Here is a 20224-nt window from a genome sequence, read left to right as displayed (position 1 = left end):
CTTTCTGACTCAAGACTTCTCCAGCTTGTGCTCTCACCCCAGCCTCTGCACTCCATCTCTCTCTCTCTCTCTCTCTCTCTCTCTCTCTCTCCCTCTCTCCTCTCTCTCTCTGTCACACACACACACACACACACACGCACACACACACACACACACACACAGACAAACTCACATGAACATGACTCAAAGAAGAGGGAAGAAACATCCAGGTCTGTTTTGTCTGCCTAGAGAATTCATCTGCTGTAAGTCCCTTCCCTGAGTCCCAACTGCTCTGTTCTCAACTCCTCCACCCCTTTCACAATATCCAGCTGGGACACTGTGACCCGTGTTCCTTTCTTCACCACATTTTCTTCCTGGACCACACTCAAAGCCAGAGGGGAATGGAAGCACCTCCCAACAGGTGGTGCCAGACCCTAGAGAAGCATATTATCATTGGCTCTATCAGGCTGTTCTCCCTGATAAAGCACCCTCCATCATTTGCTTACAGGCTGCACGGAGTCCAGGAGCTTGGTGAGCTGGTAGAAACGCCTTGAGCAGGATGTGGGATTTTTTCTTTTGCATGCAATGATACGATCGAGTTCCTTGATGTAGTTCATTCGAAGTTCATCAAAGAATTTTTGATTTTTCAGCCCATCCACTGGAACTGATGTGGGATGAAGACAGAATGGGGAGGGGAAGCATGCCCACGAAGGAACATTAGACAAAGCACCAAGTTTTCTGACCACAAACTTGACCCCCACCCCCACAGGGAACCATCTACTTGGCTTCCTGTTAGTTGAAGTCTGTGGGCTTGGGGCCTTCAGTCTGTCAGGGAGATCTCAGGGGAAAGGATAGCTGGATCCAATCTGAAGGGAGTCAAGTAAATCAAATTTCTTGAATCTTTTCTTTTTCTACTCTTCTCATATACTCATTTTTTAGGACCTAAGCTTTTATGTCATTTACAGTTAAACCCTGATTTAGACAACTAAAACACATAGCTTTGAATATCAAATTTTGCCTTTCTCCCTCAACAGAGGCTAAGAAAGGGCTCTTGTTAGAAAAGATATTAAAGAAAAGTTCCTTGGCTGCCAAAAAAATCCTACCTGAGTTGCTTACATAGACCTCCTCCTGTTGGCAGAAGAGGAAATCTTTCCAGGAGGAAATGCCTCCTGCTTTACTGCCCTGCAAGGAATACAAGGTGGCCCATGTTTGTTTCTATAGCAGAAGCTGTGGAGAAATTCACAGACCTGCTATAACCAGTCAAAAAGGCCTTGTCCCAAAGATAGACTAGGGATAGGTGGGGAATCCGATGGAAGCTGACTTCTAGCAAATACATTGGCTTCTAGTCATGAAATTGTTTCTTGTTAGAAGAATGATACTGAAGGAGAGTACAGTGGGGATGGGGAGGGGAAATGAAGAAGGGAAATGTCAAGGAGCTGGCTTCTCCCTAATAACGTTTTAATGGCAAAAGTGGTCCTCTCTGAGTCTCTGTGCCCTCAGGGGCATTCCCTGCACCTCTAGGCACTTACTAATGCTGAAGAGTAGCAGCGCTTTCATGCACAGGAATTCCTGGGGGGTGATTTGGAGCCATCCAAACTCTTGAGAGAGGTGCCTCATTCGGACACACTGGCTGTACATCCGGGACTTGTGCATGCGGTACCTGGGAAGGAGATACATAGAGGAAAAAGGAATGAGGGGAGGCTTGCAATAAGCCCAGAGGGAATGTCTCTGATTGCCCTTCCTCCCCAGGTTCTCCAAGAAGAGCTTGCTGTTTCTCCTGCTGGTGCTTCAGGGATCAGGATGAGGTTTTTGTTTGTTTGTTGGTCTGTTTTTTTTTGTTTTTGTTTTTTTTGTTTTTTATCTCTCTCTTTTCCAAAATCCTGACATCCTGATTACTACTATCTTCCCTGGCCAGGATATGGGTTAGCACATGGAATTTCCAGGTCTCTGTGCCCCTCTGTTTTCTGAGTCGGGGACAAGAAAGCCTAACCAAATGAACACAATGGGGCAGGCACATGGTCTCCCTGACTACAGTTCTAATATCCCAGCTACAGCCAGAACAAGAACCTGCCTCCCAGGCAGCTCAACATGAAGGATTTTTAGGAGAAGCCCCAGTAGTCAGCTCTTAACATCAGGACACCAGGATTTGCAAGTGACCCGAAGTATTTGGTCATCCTGTTGACCCCTTTGCCTCTGGCCTGGAATACTAGAAATTTAATATTTCTTCAAAAACTTCCAGTGAAGGAGATTCCACATTGTTCTTTCAAAATGAGTTTCAATGTTAAATCTGCCAGGGAGTGTTTTTGAATGTCTAATTTAAATGTCCCCTGCTGAAGGGGAGCCCATTCCCTCATATGCTGGCTGCTCCTTACCACAGTTTGGAAACTGTAGACATATGTGAGCTGCATTTATTATAGTTACTTCTGAACAGATCACCACATTATCACCTATAAATTATACGGGGAGGTGGCCAATGCTTGGCCAACTTTTCAAGGAAGAGCAACCTCTCAGTTCCATGGCTGACCATGGCATACCTCTAAGAGAAGACACAGCATCCTCATGCTAGTAGGCTTTCTAGTTTTCAGCACTTCAAAAATTGTGTGTGTGTGTGTGTGTGTGTGTGTGTGTGTGTAAGACAGAAATTGATTGTGCAGCATGTGCAGAAAGGGAAGGAAATCTGACACCCACTTAAGTGGTGAGGACAAAGACCTCCCAGATGGAGCCTAAAGGCTATGGTTTGACATTTTGGTTTCCAAGCCACTAGCCTACTCCACAGGATGAGAAGGCCTGGTATTGTCTGGGTGGAAACTCAGCATCCTATCTCAGAGAGATCTTGGCTGTCCTGGAGAAAGAGAGAAGGGGGCAGATGGTGTAGAATTATTCAACTCAGGCTGAAGCCCAACTGGAAAGAGGAAGTGTTTAGATGGTATCACAAATCAATTGAGCAGAACAGTGTTGCTCCAAGCTCTTTCACTATAGAGAATTTTTTAGTAAGATTGGCTGACCCTGAGGTCTGGCCCTGCTCCAGTCTCCAATGTACTTTCCCACCTCTGTTGATGACAATGCTGCAATCTTTTTTTACCATTGAAATCACAATGCTGGAATGAGGATTCCTTTAACATTGCTGCAGGCCTCGGGGCAGAAAAAGTGGGGAATGGAGGAAAGAGAAGGGGAAAGGAAAGGGAGGAAATTCATAGGGGAAGGGGACAAGAAAGGGGGAAAAAGGGAAAAAATACTAGGGAGACAGTTAAAGGAAGGAAGAGAGAGGAGAATGGAGGGTATAAAAATGAGGCAGGAATGGAATTTAGGAGGAGAGCAGGGTTGGTGGGAGTGCAAGAGAGAAAATAAGATGAGAAATGAAGATTGGAAAACACTAAGCACAGTGCCTGACACATAGCAGGTGTTCCATAAATGACATGTAGAAAGGTGCTATTATAATACTCTTCAGCAGTCTCCAGATAAAATTTGAGGCATATAGAAGTTCAGTAATTTGCCCAAGGTCACACAGCTAAAGTTCAGGCTCATTATCCTCACAACATGTGATCTCTACAAAGACAGAAGGAAAGGAAAAAACAGGGCTGATAATAGAGTTTGGTGTTGAAGAGATCAGCAAATGGGTTGACCTACTTTGAACAAGTTCTTATCTCCCTCTTTGGGTCTGAGGCTCCCCATTAGCACCTTAGGGAGGCTGGCAGCAATTAGTCACTCTCAACTGGAGAGTACTGCTTCTTCAGTGGGTGTTAGAAATGCGTGGGAGTAGTTTGGGCTGTCAGAATGACTGGAATCCTCTTTGGTATAAAGTAGGCTGGTGCCAGGTATGTCAACCATATTCTACATATTGACAAAATTATTTTTCCCAATATGTCAAAATAATCCATGTTGAGAAACACTTATCTAGATGTTTGTAGACACCCTGAGAGTTCTAACATAGTGGCTTCCTACAGGAGGAATAGGGGTCCTATTGTTTCAGGAGCCCTGGGATTTGATGGGTCTAGGCCTCTGACCCTGTGGGGAGGCCTTTTTATAAGCTGAACAAGACTGGACCAGGAAGCTGAGGTGGGATGCCACATGCTTACTAAGAGGTAGAAAAGGAAATGAGGATTTAGAGAACAGCCAATTATCACTTTTCAAAGCTCCAAAGGTCTCAGAGCTCTGGGGAAGGTAGAGCAGGTGCTCATGGAGTTGATTCAATTGCTTAAGGGCAGCAGGGGTTTGAGGATGGGAGATGAACAGTTAGGGGGCTTTTCAAGGCCTGCCCCAGAAGATGGCATCATAGGCAACTTTTTGGAGGTCTGAAAACCACAAAGCAGTTTGTGCCAAAAGCCTAGTGGTTATTCTTAGCTTCTGGCTACCAGGCTGGCAGGGTTGGGAGAGGGCAGCTGGGGACGCTCACTCTCCCTCACATTGCAGTGCTGTACTGGAAGGAACCACTGGCCTGTAGATTTTATTTTAAGACTCTTCTGGGTTAGAGGGCTGAAGAGGGGGGAAGGTCAATTCCTGTCCTGACTGGAAGGATTCTCTGTGGGGAGACTAGCTCAAGGTCCTTGGGAAGATTTCTCTGGCCAGCTCCATTCATTATGCCATCGAGGGACCTCATACAGCAGACATAGAGAAGATTATCATGCCCGGCTGAGGTGGGCAGATAATGAGGTCAGGAGTTCAAGACCAGCCTGGCTAACATGGTGAAATCCCATCTCTACCAAAAATACAAAAATTAGCTGGACATGCTGGTTGGCATCTATAAGCCCAGCTACTCGGTAAGCTGAGGCAGGAGAATTGCTTGAACCAGAGAGGTGGAGGTTGCAGTGGGCCGAGATCATTGCACCACCACCCTCCAGCCTCGGTGGCAGCGCCAAACTCCATCTTGGGGGGAAAAAAAATATCACTCTTAGGGAACGGTGGATCAGAAAGGGACTTTTTTTTTTTCTTCTTGCCCACTATGGGCCAGACATTCCACATCTGTCAGTTCCCATTTAGTTATCATAAGAAATTACTTATGAAGGTTCTATTATCATTAATTGATGAAGAAATTGGGGGTCAGAAAAGTTAAGGGTCTTTCCCAAAGATGCTGATTAAGAAAATACTAGAACTGAGATTTTAGTGGAGAAAAATGTAATTCCAAAATCTGAGCCACTGGCCAAATTCATGATGTTATATAGAGCTAGTGGCAGGGCAGGTATTAATTAAAGCTGTTTAAGAGAAAGAAAATGGCAGTACCAAGGTCACACAGACAGAGAGTGGTAGAGGTACTCCTCCCCATCAGTTACCACCATGACGCAGAAGAGCTGGGATTCACACGGAAATACATTTGAATCTTCTCTCCAACAGGCACTAGCTCTGTGACTTTGGGTGAGTCACTTTATTTTGCTGAGCCTGACTTTCCCCGTCCATAAAAACATAGAGTTATCTATAAAAAGGGGAGGTCAGGTCACCATGAGGACTCAATGAGATAGGATTTAGAAAGTATCTAGCATATTCTTGGCACAAACTAGTTGCTCAGCAAGTGGTGACTAGCAGTAGCCTTTGGTGGTAGCAACAGAACCCAAGAAACTTCAGCCCTTAAAGCCAGAGTCTTTCTGCCTCTTTTATATGTTGCTCAAAGTGAAGGGGAGGAATCTTTCCATGTGGTTCTGAGATAAGCTGTAAAGGAGACCAGAAACACGACCAGGATTGGTTCTTGGGTGTGAAAGGGGTAGTCTCAGCACCATCCTCCTCAGCTCCTACCAGTTGGCTGAAAGCTAGGGCAAAGCTGCCTCATACCGAGTTGGCTGGCTGGGGCATCCAATGCCACACCTGCAGGTCAAATGAGGTAAGCTTCACTGTCACTCCATCACCATCACCACCAACTGGGTCTGGCCAAGCTGCTGTATTTTAGTGAAGTCTGGGCCCCAGGAGCACTTACTCATTGAAAACCAGATCAGGGGCAAAGTAGAGCATCCTGGAGTTGACATTGGTGAAGGATCGCCAGCCCATGGCAAACACCATGAGCCCCATCCAGGAGTACTGAATGACAGCCATCTGGTCGTCCACGTGTAAGTTGCGGAAGCCTGGAGAAGAAGAGGCAGAGGCAGTGGTCAATCTGGGTACTGACGGGCTGAGCTAAGTCTGAGCCCCTGCTGGGCAGAGATGCTCTGGCATTTGGACATCCCCTAAGGATCCCCAGGGACCATCCAGACTGGCCACTGAGGGGTGGTGGGGAAAAGCACAAACTATATGGTGAGGATAATATTCGTTGTCCTCCCTACATCACTGAGCTGCTCAAATGAGATGATGATGGAGAAAAAAAAGGGCATTGTCAGTTGTAAGAGAAAAATAATCTAACACTTATTGACTGCATATATGAGCAAACTCTTTTTTTCTTTTGATTTCCATTGGATTGCTTTTTTTAAAAAAACTTAAAAAATATTTTGGGTATATGATAGTTGTATGTATTTATGGGGCACATTTAACTCTTTTCTAAGCACTTTACTTATATTATCTCATTTAATATTCACAACAATTAGTAAAGTAGGTACTATTATTATCTCCATTCTGTGAACCAGTACAAGTGAGTCAGAGAGAGATTAAGGAACTTGTCCAAGATCATACAGCTAGTAATTGGTAGACCAAGTTCCAAAGCAAAGCAGTCAGATTCCAAGGTCTGTGCTCTTGATCACTCTACCTTTCCGAAGATGCAGGATAACATCATTTCTCCCACATAAACAGCAGTTTTCACTTCACAAAGCTCTTTTCCAGCTATGAGCTGGTTTGACCCTTCTAACAACCCTGGGAGACGGATATTACATACAGTGTACAGTGTATGGAGAGATGTCTTGACAGCCACTGCCTCCTGTTGACCACTTTCATGTTCCCTTTCTTGCGTCCATCCCACTTTCTGCCTGGCAGTTCCTTTCCATTCTTTTCTACTCAATAGGTAGCCTGGCCCTACTGGTTTCCCACCTTACTGCCATCCCCATCTTACTGCCATCATTATATATGAACAGGCCCTTTATGACCTGCTGCCTAGACTGATCTGTTGCCACTTGCCCTCTCACATGCCTCTATATCTCTGTTATCTCTGCACAGGCAGTTGCTTTTGCCTAGAATGCATTCCTCCTTCTCAGGTCTTTCATCCGGTTAAACACCTACTCATCTTTCAAGTCTTCACTCAAAGGCTACCTCTTCTGTGAAGGCTTTTCCAACTCATCCAAGAAGAAGGCTTAAAGATTCTTATTTTACATTCTCATTGCTCCTTGTGTAGCCTCACGCAGTTATAACACTCATTACACAGCATTGAAATCTATGTACATACATGTCTGTCTCCCCCACAAGACTTAGAGCTTCTTGAAGACAGGGACCATATCTTCATATTCAAGTTTACCTCCCTAGTACTTAGTACAGTCCACGTATTTGAGTGGGCACTTAAGAAACCTAAACAAATGGCCTAAAGATCCTCAATTTGTTTTCCTTTTATAAAATGAGAATTAAATGATCTCCAAATTACCTCCCTTAAGCTCAGAGAGCAGAGGCTCCCAGATGCTACCTCTACAATAACACACAGGTAGTACAGACATGGCCATGTTCTCCTGGAGGTTCTGAAACAGTTGGATGCTTAAAGTTATAAAGGCATCACCTCAGAGCTCATCGCTACCAACACTCTCTCTTCTCACTAACAAATCCAGAATTATCTGAAATTTTGTCATCATACCTCATTAGGAATGCTTCCCCAAATGTAGACCAAACTTCTCACTTTCCTGTTGATGACCTAATTTAACTCTCACAATAATCCCAGAGGTTAGGTGATGTGACACTTATTTTACCAACAAGGAACATGAGGGCCAGAGAAATAAATTGACTTGCCCAAGGTCATATGGTTTATATGTGGCTGAACTAATACTAGAACCCAGGTGTTCTGATTCTGTTCTCCAGTGTTTTTTCTACTCCACTGCTGAAGGTTACAGCTCAGGAACCACCAAGGTCACCAACTTTTGTCAGCCATAGGATCAGGTCTGAAGTCTACATTATCCAGATACATTGTTCTGCTTGGTTGGTCCCTGTCCACTCATATAGCCCCATTTCCCTGTTCTTTTCCTTTAGATCCTAAGCCTTCCAGATATCAGGGATTCTAGAGTACCTCATCTTGGCAGTCTTAGCTCCCAGGCCTGTGCTTCCCACCTTCACCGTAATGACACACTGACAGACTGGCTGGAGCCTCAGATCCCAGAGTAGTTCCTGTCTGGAACCCTTCTGTAGCACAGAATGCTTTGGACTGACCCTTCTCAGTAGGAAATAAGAAGCAGGGTCTAGGCATGTAGCAACCAGGGATCTCTTAGAGAAGAGGCCTGGGAGGTTGAACCCTGAATATCTTGGATAGGAGGCAGTGGGGAGCAAGAAAAGTCTTTGGCTGGTGAACCTTGGTCTTCTAGTGGAGTGTGTGAATGTGAAGGCCCATGGAAGGATGAGAATTAAATTGTACAGGTATGAAGCAAATTGTCCATACTGATGCTTATTTTTTTCTCCCTAAAATGCTGCCGAACTAACAAACAGGAGAGAAAAGGGAAAGCTTAAGTTGGCCATAATATTAATTAACTGTGCTTAATGAGAGCTGCTTAGCACGGAAGCCCAGTAACTGTGCACATATCAGCAATATGGCTGGCTAATCTCCCTAGAGTCTAATCTGATTATAATACCTGACTCTGTTCTCTAATGCCCAATCTCTGAAGTAGCCTGCATGACTATCAAGGGATTACTTGAGGAAAGAGTAGCCGCAGCCCTACAGATTTCCTTAAGTATGCATTCACTCAACGCCCATTTGCCATTGTGTTAGGCTGTTCTGGAGAAACAGAGAGGAGTCATTCTCAGGTTTTGAAACACATTAAACAGGCTAGGGAGCAGAAGCAGTTTATTAGACACTCTGTTTTCTCACTAGAATCCAACTGACATCATATTTTTTTCATGTGCAGCAGAAACTTGTAGTCTCATGTCTGGTCTGGGAGAATAGGCTCAAAGAAAGGCCAGTTTGGAAATCTTTGCTGCTGTAGTGCATCTGCCTGCCAAGGTCTTCAGAGAAGACAATTTCACCTTGTGGTCCATGCATGAGCAGGCAAGGCAAGTGGTAGCTAAAATTGAGTTTCATTAAAGCAGTGGCTTAGCACTCAAGTCTCATAATAATAAACCACCATTTACAGAGCATTTACTATGTTTCAGGCTACCTTACTAGGTGCTCTTTATACATAATCTCTTTGTTGACGACAATTTGAAAGGTAGCGATTATTCTATCATCTTACAAATGAGGACACAGAAGCACAGAGAAGACATGTGATTTACTCAAGGTCACAGAAATAGTCCATAGCTAGGATTCCAAACCAGATAAATTAGATTCTAAATATACTGTGCACACCCAGTCTACTCACCCACTCTACATTAATAGTTATCATTTATTAATGTGCCAGGTACTCTACTAGGCAATTTCCATACATCATTACTGTCGTAGCAAACTTACAACAAAATTTATCTTATTAGGGGCCTAGCACAGTTCATTTTACAGGTCAAGAACTCAATCTATTGAATTAGTGAATTACTTGAACTTGTAGGTAATTATAGATAATATGAAGAACAGTTCTTATGAATGTGGTAATTGGCTTTCTTTTGAAGCTATTCTTTTAAAAGATTCGGAGTCAGAGATCATTTAGTCTGGCAAGCTAGATGGTGAACTGATATTGGTTTGCAGATTTGTTAATGTAAGGGGAGGGGGCTTTCCATCCTGGTGGCTGGGCGAAGGAAAGCCCCAGTGATCCCAAGTCATACAAATTCTGCTATAGAGTTTTGCACTAGGTTATTGTCAAGATAACCAATTTAGAAACCTGAAGGTCTAGGTCAAGTTCTGGTTCCATGTGTTAAGTGACCAAATGGAGCAAGTTAGTTATCCTCTTTGAGCCTTGGCATGTGAAATGGAAATAATAGTCTCTATGATTCATAGAATTGTTGTGAGGATTAACTGGGATCATATATATGAAAAAGCTCTGTAACTTATAAAATGAGATAAGTGTTTGGAAACTGCTTGGGAAGATTAAACTTTGAATCTTTGTCAAACACATGATATCAAAATATCCAGATGAAAAAGTGATAAGAATTAAAGCAGCTTTCTCCTTTTTCTTTTTTATATTTTTCCTCTCTGTGTGAACCCTCTGCTTTGGCACAGAACATATCCAGTCAGAGTCCTTGGGTTTCCTTCCCAGTGATCTTATTGCCTAGTCAACCTCAGCTTCCCAAGCTGAGAAGGTGCAAGAGATGGTTAGGGCTGTGACCAGGCCTAACCTGTGAGTTGGAAATACAAATCTAAGACTTGACAGCCAACATGCAATGTCTTCAAATGCAGCAAGCCCACAGTATGACCCAAGTGGCCTTCAGTGAAGCCTTGGCCCCTCACTGTAAAGCCCAGAGTTACAGAACTGCAGTGGTGCTGCAGCCTACAGGTGGAGTGGAATAAAGGGAGGATTTGGAATCAGGAGAAAACCTGGGCTCAAGTTCTGGTCCTGCTATTTTCTGACTATGTAACTATAGGTCAATCACATTATTCTCACAGCTTCCCTATTTGGTCTGTAAAACAGGAGAAAGAATCTCATTTTATAGGATTCCTATAAGAATCAATTCAGGTAATATATACAAAATTGCTCTGTTCACTATACATTTCTACCTGAATGGCAGTTATTATTGAAAGGCCGGTTAATCTTTGACTCCACAAGAGAAGGTTTAGTTGTTATTATTCCAAAAGAGTCTTTAAATCATAATTGCAAGATTAGGAGAATCTTTAAAGAGCATATACTTCACTGGTTTTCAAACTGTGTTCCTCGGAGCCCTAAGATTTTGCAAGAGTGACCTGGGGGCTTCCCTGGGATAGAGAGAAAGAGGCTGAACTGGTGAGGCCCAAGCCACAGACTCTGGCTTTAAATAAACTAGCTCCACTCATATCTGTGTACAATTCTTTTGAGAAATAAAGCACTTGGCTGTTAAATGAAAGTTTGTGAATCATTGGATAGAGGATCTCTAAGAATTCCTTAAGCTGTAATATTTTAATAACCAGACTTGTTTAAGCAACAGATGACATAAGAAAGAAGTGAGTTCCCCATCACTGGGGAACTTCTGTTATCCAACTTCTGTTAGACCAACAGTTGATAATTCTTTCACTATCACCTAATCTTTCCTCCTATTATGATTCCTTAGGTAGTTTAAAGTGCACAAAGCATTTCTTGAAGCAAAATTTGAAAACCATCAATTTGGTACAAACCATGCCTTATACATTATACAGATAGAGAAATTGAGACCCAGAAGGGGAAGGGATCACACAATAAGTTACTAGCAGAACTAAAAGTAGATCTGAAGTGTTCTGATTCCCAACCTCATGTTCTTTCTACCATATCATATTATGAGAGTTCCCATGATATAGTTCCTAAAGGTGACACTGAAGACAGAATGTCAGTCAGGCTGGAGATTATCTTTGGGGTGAGCCTGTGTGTGCAAATATAGAAGAGCATCCTAAGGCATATATGGGTATGTCTATGTGATTTTGTGATTAAGGGAAATTTTGCTGACCATTTCTGTGAGTTAAATGTGAAAGCATGACTGCTGTGCATCAATGTGGGCCACATAGGACACCTTATAATACTATCTTTCTCTTTGCTTTCTGAGTCTCAATCCCTGTATGTTTAAAGTGAGATTTATAACAATCCCTCTCCCATAGGGTTACGATGAAGACTACCTGAGTTAATGGGCAGAAAAGCACCAGACATGGTGGCTGGCCCATAGGAGCGTTCACTAAATATGATCCCCCTTATCTCATGCTCCCACTTCCCTTTTCCTTACCAGGCAAGGCCTTGGCCCACTTGACCACATGTACAAGCTGTCTCTCTCCCAGTTCATTGAGGCTAGAGAGCAAGGCTGCGAAGGAGTCGGGCTGGTTATTGTCATGTCCAGCACACACCACACCTGGCTCAATGGCTTCCAGGACATTCAGAAAGATGGGCTGACATTCATAGCCTTCAATGTGTGACACTGTCAGCTTCTGGGCTGTCTCCTCAGTGGGGCTGGTGGTGCTGGAAGCCTCTCCTTCCTCCTGTAGTTTCAGATTACCAAGTTTCTTCAGCTTCCGGGCTATGGGGCAGGAAGAGAAACTTGAATTTATCATCAGTGTTCAAAAACACACAATGCAACTACCTTGTTAGAAAAACTGCCCGAGCTAAGAAAATCATCATTCTCCCTGGTCACAGACTCTAAACTCTTTAAGGACAAGTGCTCATTCAACACTGGTTGAATGTATAATTCGTCATCCCAAATCCGTGCTAAACCCAAATTTTTCATAGCTTGCAGAGGAAAGCTCTGATTCTTGTGCCAGACCAACCTAACATAGTCTTGGATTCAGCTCTGCCTCAATGCAGGCTTCAGTATTCATACCTGGAACCTTTAATTAACTCATTTACTACTATATTAATGATTCATTTTCATTCATTCATTCAGCAGATATCCATTGTTAGACCTTTGCTTCTGGGTGACAGAAAAGACACAGGCCCTGGCCCAGGCTGGTAGCCTTGCCACAGTCAATTCTAGAAAAAGTCAGACTGGAAAATGCTGCAATGGAGGCATCAACAAAATAGGAAACCACTAATCTTTTTACACAGGTGGGTTTAGAAAATGCTTTATATGAAAGATAGTATTTGACCTAGAATTTGAAGATTGATGAGGATTTCACCAGGCAAAGGTGGGCAGAAAGGGCATAAACAAAAGCACTGAGGAGTGTTTGGGGAACAACCAGAGACTAGTATGACTGAAGCATATGTTGCGTATATGGGAAAGTGGTTAATAATGGGGTTGAAAGCAAAGATGGTGCTTGATTTTAAAGGAGCATGTATATCATATTAAGAAATCTGGCTGAGTAAGGTGGTTCATACCTGTAATCCCAGCATTTTGGAAGGCTGAGATGGGAGGAGTGCTTGAGGCCAGGACCTCAATATCAGCCTGAGCAACATAGCAAGACACTACACCATCTCCACAAAATTAGTAAAAAACTAAATTAGCCAGGTCCGGTGGTGCACATCTGTAGTCTCTGCTACTCAGGAGGCAGAGGTGGAAGGATTGCTTGAGCCCAGCAGTTCTAGGCTGCAGTGAGCTATGATTGTGCCACTGATGCTCTAGCCTGGGTGACATAGTAAAACACTGTCTCTAAAAAAATAAAAATAAAAAGTAAGTATGGGTTTTATCTTATAAGTGATAGACAAATACTGAATGCTGTAAATCAAAGGAGTGATGTACATGTGTCTATGTCTAGCATGTCTAGCCGATTGCTAGGGAAAGAGACTAGAAATGGAGAATGACTACACTTGTTTTTTGGGTCCCAGAAAGAACAGTGACTTGGATTTTAATCTCTCTTTCTCTTTCTGTCTCTCTCTGTCTCTAAACACACACACATACATGCACACACACACATACATACATTTTGATAGTTAAAGCGCTGGGAGATGGAAAAGTTGCCAGGCACACATATCACTGGAAATGATCAAATACTAGATGCACAGTGGTTAAGAATTCAAGCATTATATAGGAATGGGGTTTTTTAAAGTGGCCTTGAAGTTCCCTTCCATCCTCAGACTATCGAATTCTATCCTATCATTTTGGTTCAACTATGGTAATTTTATGGTATTCCATTTCTCATTGAATACACATAGTTGCTCATAGTTGAACATACACTATAACATACATATTGATTTTTTTCTTTTTTAGCAAAGGGGAGAGGAGCGGTGAAAGGCTGAAATCCTCAATACTATCAAAGAAGTGAGAGAATCTTTCTGCCTCTACCATCAGTCTGTAAAATGGGAACCATGCTAGGAGACAGCCATTGGAAGGAATGATAGAAATAACATTATTTAAGACAACCACAATAATCCAAAACTCAAACCTTAAGAACCATCTTCCCCAGGTGCTCACACACAATTTAGAGGTCCTTAGGCATCCCGATGTTTACTTTGTACTATTTTTTTCCAGTATTTATAAAGACGGAAATATAAATAATTGAAGAGGTCATAATTCTGAGGTCTAGCATAAGCAGTTGCACTGAGAAAGACCATAAAGCACTTTATCTCTAATCCTTTTAAAATAATAATAATAAATAAGAAAGGTATAAACCAAAGAGAGAAGCTGATTGCTCAATTTGAATGGATAAATACAACAAAACCTACTCCTCATCTGTGTCTGGCCCCTGTGAAAAAAGATACAACCTGGAACTGACATTTTTTTTTGTAGTTTTTATTTATTTTTTGAGGGAGGATCTCCCTCTGTCACCCAAGCTGGAGAGCAGTGGCATGATAAAAGCTCACTGTAGCCTCAACTTCCTGGGCTCAAGCAATTCTCCCTCCTCAGTCTCCCAAGTAGCTGGGACCAGAGGTGTACACTACCACTCCTGGCTAACATGTTTTTTTGTAGAGATGGGATCTCACTATGTTGTCCAGGCTGGACTCAAACTCCTGGCCTTAAGCAATCCTTCCATCTCGGCCTCCCAAAGTGCTGGGATTACAGGCGTGAGCCACCACACCCAGCCTGGAACTGACTTTTAGTTCTAATTAGAAAAATAAGTCCTTCAATGCAAACTCCAGTTACGGTATCACTCAATAAATCACTGCAAGAATGGATTACATGTTTGGACCAACAACTAAGGTAGGGAAGAGGGAAATGGTGGGGTTGGTGTTGCAAGAGGAGCACAGAAGAACTAAGGGGAAAATAACAAGGAAGCCTGGAAAACCAACCCTGAGTGCAAGATGACCTTGTCCAACAATCATTTCTGCAGGGCTTGGGCACAGCCAGTAATAAGGAGATATGCATAGCCACTGCCAACACTCACATCCCACCAAAGGCACAGGCTGCAAGGTATGATCTGGGCCAAGACCATCTTCTTGAGTTAGAGGCCTGGACCCCACAATATCTTGTCATTTGGTGAACTTGTTGCAAACATGAGTTCTTGGACACAGCTCCACAGATTGGTGGCCTACAGGTTCTGCTCCCCTGCTGTAGTTCCTGCAGAAAGACCCCATCTTCCCCATCACCGGGCCTTTCTAGCTTTGAGCTCACAAGTTGCCAGACCATTTAGTTCCCTTAAGGGTAACTACTATTTTTTCAGGGCCTTCTGCATGCCTCGCTTCATCACGTTACATCACTTAATTCCACATGATCTTAGGAGGTTAAAGATATTTCTTATCCCTATTTTACAAATGAATAAACTGAGGTAACACAGCTATCGAAAAAGTGAGAACCCAATCATCTGAACCCCATCTTCTGATTACAAAGCCCATATTATCTCTACTTCCTCCCCAAGGAATCTGAAGCCCTGAACGCTACTTCTAATCCAAAAGCGGAGTTAAGGAGTGGGGCTGGGGTTATATCCTCCCTGCCTCCCTTCTTCATCCTTGACGCCAAACTTCATAACCAGTATCAAATTCAGAGGGGAAGAGACAGGAAGCTATGAGAATACTCCAGTCATCTGCCCAAATTGAAATAGATTGGGGACACTATAGTGGCTTAAAGATTTTCAGCATGACAAAACGGGAAGGGTCGTTAGAAATTATCTTATCCAATGGTGACAGATTCAAAGACCTTCAGGGTCTACATAGGCAATACAGTAGGGTGTGTATGCATGCGTGTGTGTGTGTGTGTCTGTGTGTGTGTGTGTGTGTATGTGTGAATGGTTAGTACACTGGTGAACTGGAATGAATGCCTTACTGCCGTCCCATGCTTGTGCATGGGTACATGCCTGTAAGCGTGCATACACACACCTAGAAGGCATTAATAGATTTTTTAAAAAATTCCTGAAACTTATGTATCCCAAATTGAATTCAGTCCATAGCCACGATTTTGGGACTTTTGACGTTAGTTAGTTTAACCTTTCAAGTTAAAGATGGGGAGGCTGAAGCCAGAGAGGGCAAGGTCACCTAGTGGCAGAGCTGAGATTAGAGCCAGGGCTCTAATTCCCAATCCAGAATTCCCTATGTTACATTGGCTCTCTTTCTGACTAACCTATTCCTGCTGTATCTCAGCATGTGTCTCTCTGAGATCTTTCTAGACTTGTACTGTCCAGTATAGTGGCCAACTAGCCACATGTGGGCTATGTAAGTTTAGTTTAATTATTAAGCTATAAAATAGAAAGCAAAACTTTTAAAAAATTAAATTAATTACAACATTAAAAAATTAAAAATAGAATCCCTCAGTCTCACTAGCCACATTTTCAGTGTTCAAAAGCTACATGTAGTTAGCGGCTGTATTATACTGGACAACATAAGATATAGAAGATTTTCATCATCTCAGAAAGTTCTATTGAATAATACTGTGAATGTACACTGTTCTCTGGGGTAGCTTTCCCATTTACAATACCCCACTAAAGCTATTGATAAATAAGAAATAAATCCAAATTAATTATACACAAATGATTCCATGGGCTTTTTCAAAAGGTGGAGGGACACACAGAGCAATTGGTGACAGTGAGATCAGCGAGATATAATCTGTCACCTCGACTTTCCCACCAATGACTCAGATCTCCCTGGGATGATGACTCGTGAATCTGAACAAACTCATTACAAGTAAGATCAATATGTGCAGAGACTGTGGGGAGAATCCATCAAGATGAAATAATTCCCCTTTCTCCGTATAGTGCCAATGAGAACTTGGCTGGTATTCTCACATTCTCCTCCCCAGGCCTATATGGCATCTGCTTAAGGAAGAGAAGCTGCATTCCCACTTGCCTCCAGGACCCAGGTAGTGTGCTTGTCCCTGTGACCACAGTGGCCCTAGCTGCACCAGGTGTTCTGGCTTCTCTGCCTAAAGAGAGTGACTATACTGAACGTAATTGAAATCAGACTCCATTCATTCTGCCGGGGGATCCTCTGTTCTCTCTGCAGCAGAGGCAAGGATGTTGCTAGACGACTTGGAATCCTGGACAATGAGGCTTGCTAGTCTCAGCTGTTACTCAGTATCCAAGGACTTGTTTTCTTCCATGAGGGCCACCCCTATGCCCCTCCTGCCCTCTGCACCTGAGCCCCAGAGTCAAATCTAATTCTTCCATATAAGATACAGATCAGCTTGCCACTGTGTCGAGGCAGAGACTCACTGGCTTACTTAAATGGAGTGATAAAGCAAGGAGAAAGGGAGCAGTATAAGTGGATAGTTTTAGTAGTATGTGAGTTGCTCACTATCTCTGCCCTATTAGTCTTGAGTCAGAGCAGTGACAAGAAAGGGTCATTGGCAAGGGGCTTTCCTGTCCATACCTCCTCTTTAGGAGATTGTAACACCTGGTCTGATATCATGCCTGGATCCTATGGGGAACGAACTTTTCAGCCTTGGGGCATTAGACCCCTGTGGGAGCTATCTCTATAGCACCAGAGAAAAAAAAAAATTCAAATCAGGTTCCATGGCTCATTCCTAGGGAGGAGCAGATGTGACCAATCTGTAACTTCTTTAGTCTCCTTAACCTTTAGGTACTGTTCCAGTCTCACTCCTTGCCACTCCAAGACATAGGCCTTCTCAACCATGATCAAGGGAAAGGTGAAAGTGATGTGAAGTTTCCAAAGTCTTAGAAAGTTTGAATCGCTCTATCTAAGGTCAAGGATATTTCTGTTCTCCCTATCTCACTATGAAATTTGACACATGAAAGCAATCAACGTCTGTGGTAGGTTGACTTCTAAGATGGCCCCCAAGATTCTGAGGCCTGAGCATACACATCCTTCTTTCCAGTCATTCAGTCAAGCACTAACCTAGGTGCTGTTGAAAAAACTAGGCAGATGTAATTAAGGTGCTAATTCAGTTGAATTTGAAGTGTGGTTATTCTTGATGTACCTGACCTCGTCAGGTGAGCCCTCACAGGACTGGGATTCTCCTGGAAAGACATCCGTAGAGTGAGAAACATTCAACACAAGGAAGAGTCTCTGTTGCTGGCTTTGAAGGTGTTGGGGTCCACATGAAAAGGAAAGAGGGCAGCCTCCAGGAGCTAAGAATGGCCCTTGGCTGGTAGCCAGAAAGGAAGTGGGAACCTTAGTCCTACAACCACAAATAACTGAATCCTGCAATAATTACATGAGTTTGGAAGAGAACCCTGAGCTTCAGATTAGAATGCATCCTGGTAAACACCTTCATCCTTCAGAGACCCTGAACTGAGAATCTAGCCATGCTGTGCCAGACTTCTGACTTACAAAACTGAGCTGATAAATGTTTGAAGCTGCTAAATTTGTGGCAATGTGTTATGCAGTAATAGAAAACGAATACATCTTCCTTGTAAGGAACTGTGGTATAGGGCAAAAGAATAGGCTCTGGAGTCCGACAATGTTGCATTCAAATCCCAGCTCCGTTAATTAGTACCTTAATGACTTTGAGGTCTTTGTTGAGCTTCTCTAAGATTTAGTTTCCTCATTTATAAAACGAATGTGCTGCCACCTGTCTCTTAGGACACTTATGAGAACTAAATGAGAGGATGCCTGGCACATGGTGAACCCTCCAAACTGGTTTCCACTCTCCATCTATTCCTAAAGATTAATGAGTGAGTGGCTTGCAGGGGCCCTAACTCAGGCATGGAGAATGGCAGAAAGCAGGATTGACAGGGGTCCAGACACAGCAGGGAAAGCAAGAGTGAAACAGTATGAAACAAAAAATAATAACCGAGATTCTTCCACACTTGAATGCCTGTGAAACTAAATTCAGATCTTAAATCTAATTCTAAATGTTAAGTAAACATAAAGGTGTGTTTGGTGTAGGGCTACAAATTCTTTGTGAAGCTAGACTAGGCTATACTTCTGTGAATGCATGTGAGTATGTGTGTATGTGCAGTGCTTATATATTCCAATGCTTAAATCTAAAAGTCATAAACTCAAATACCTTCACAAGTCAGGCAGACACATAAATGAGAAAAAAAAAAAAGCTTGGCAAACATAAATAGGGAGGGCTGGGGACAGTGACAGTGATTGATGCCCTGCCTAGGGGCAGTCTATGTCAATTTTCTAAACAAACACTGTGCTGGACAAACAGAATTCTGCAGGTGATTTCTGGCTCCGGGAAAGCCAGTTTGTGGCCTCTAGCTTAAATCATGCCAGCCATCTTTCCATCTACGAGGATTAGAGTCAAGGGATCTTACTGTATAACTTTAGGATTAGAAGGTCAGAAGAATACTGGATGAGTCAGGGGAACTCAATGTGGGACCTCAGGGACGTCTTTCCCTCTTTGGCTTTTAGTTTCCTTACATATGTATAAAGAGTAGTAGTTAAGAGCAAATATTCTGGAGTCAGGCTGCCTCATTTGTAACTCCGGCTCTATCGCTGACTAGCTTTGTGACTTTGGGCAAGACTTAGCCTCTCGGTATCTCAGTTAACCAATTTGTAAAATGGGGATAATATCATTACTTAAATCATATGTTTGTTATGAGGGATAAAGACACTGTGGTGTTGCCTGAGAGTAGAAGGCAGATTCTGTACCACCAGGACTCCAAGATTAAAGCATGGTGAAAAAGTGCACTGAACTCCAGGAGGCAGAATGCAATAATGACACTGAAGTTCTAAAATGCTTTTCACATAAAAGGCTTATTATTCTTGATGGTGGTATTCAGAGTCTTATGGGATGTGTAACCTTGAACAGATCTCTTGATTTCTCCTACACCTCAGCTTTCTCATCTATATAATGGTGATGATATGACTTGACTACTGCATAGGACTATTTTTAGGAGGAAATGGGATGAACCCAGTGAAGGTACTCTGTGCCCGGTGATAGTGCATGCTAATGGGCAGGTTCTGACTTTTTCTAAGAATGGATCTCTAGCTAGAAGTCACTCTGAAAAACTGCTTATGGTGGTAAACTGTGAAAAGTATAACTTTCCATCTTGGGCGACTGGTCTCAAGTCAAAGGTTGAGAGTCAAGCTGGCAGGTTTCCGAATCCTAAGATAATAACAGGATCTACCTCACAAGGTTGTTGTGATTTTTCAGATGAGTATGTGTTTAAGATGCTTAGAACAGAGTAAATTATGTAAGCCAGCCAATGATGTTTTTTACTATTGCTAGTTACTGAGCCCCACATTCTCCACTGCATGCCCTTTACCCCAAGCAGGTGAACTTTCTGAAAAAGTGAACTGATGAAACATATAGAGTTTTCACAAGGACTGAAATGTAACAGAAGAGAAAATTGGAGTTAGAAGACTCCCCAGACATCAGTCTAGTACAATGGTAGAGCCCCAAGAGTCCTATAAGTTTTTTC

The 20224-nt window shown here is 42.9% G+C and overlaps 1 protein-coding gene across 1 annotated transcript in view; it reads right to left on the bottom strand.

Annotated features, from left to right (window-relative positions):
* AR (androgen receptor) overlaps positions 1-20224 on the bottom strand; it is a 169861-nt gene that overhangs the window by 7054 nt on the left and 142583 nt on the right. The window contains exons 4-7 of the mRNA XM_050776867.1: positions 11821-12108; positions 5882-6026; positions 1509-1639; positions 486-643 (exon numbers count right to left, since the gene is read on the bottom strand). Of these exons, the coding sequence (XP_050632824.1) occupies positions 486-643; positions 1509-1639; positions 5882-6026; positions 11821-12108 (722 nt within the window). The remainder of the gene's footprint in view (positions 1-485; positions 644-1508; positions 1640-5881; positions 6027-11820; positions 12109-20224) is intronic.

This window comes from Macaca thibetana, chromosome X (genome assembly GCF_024542745.1).
Source record: "Macaca thibetana thibetana isolate TM-01 chromosome X, ASM2454274v1, whole genome shotgun sequence".
Taxonomy (NCBI): domain Eukaryota; kingdom Metazoa; phylum Chordata; class Mammalia; order Primates; family Cercopithecidae; genus Macaca; species Macaca thibetana.
The sequence above is the reverse complement of the archived record's forward strand: the minus strand, read 5'-3'. Positions and strand labels throughout refer to the sequence as shown.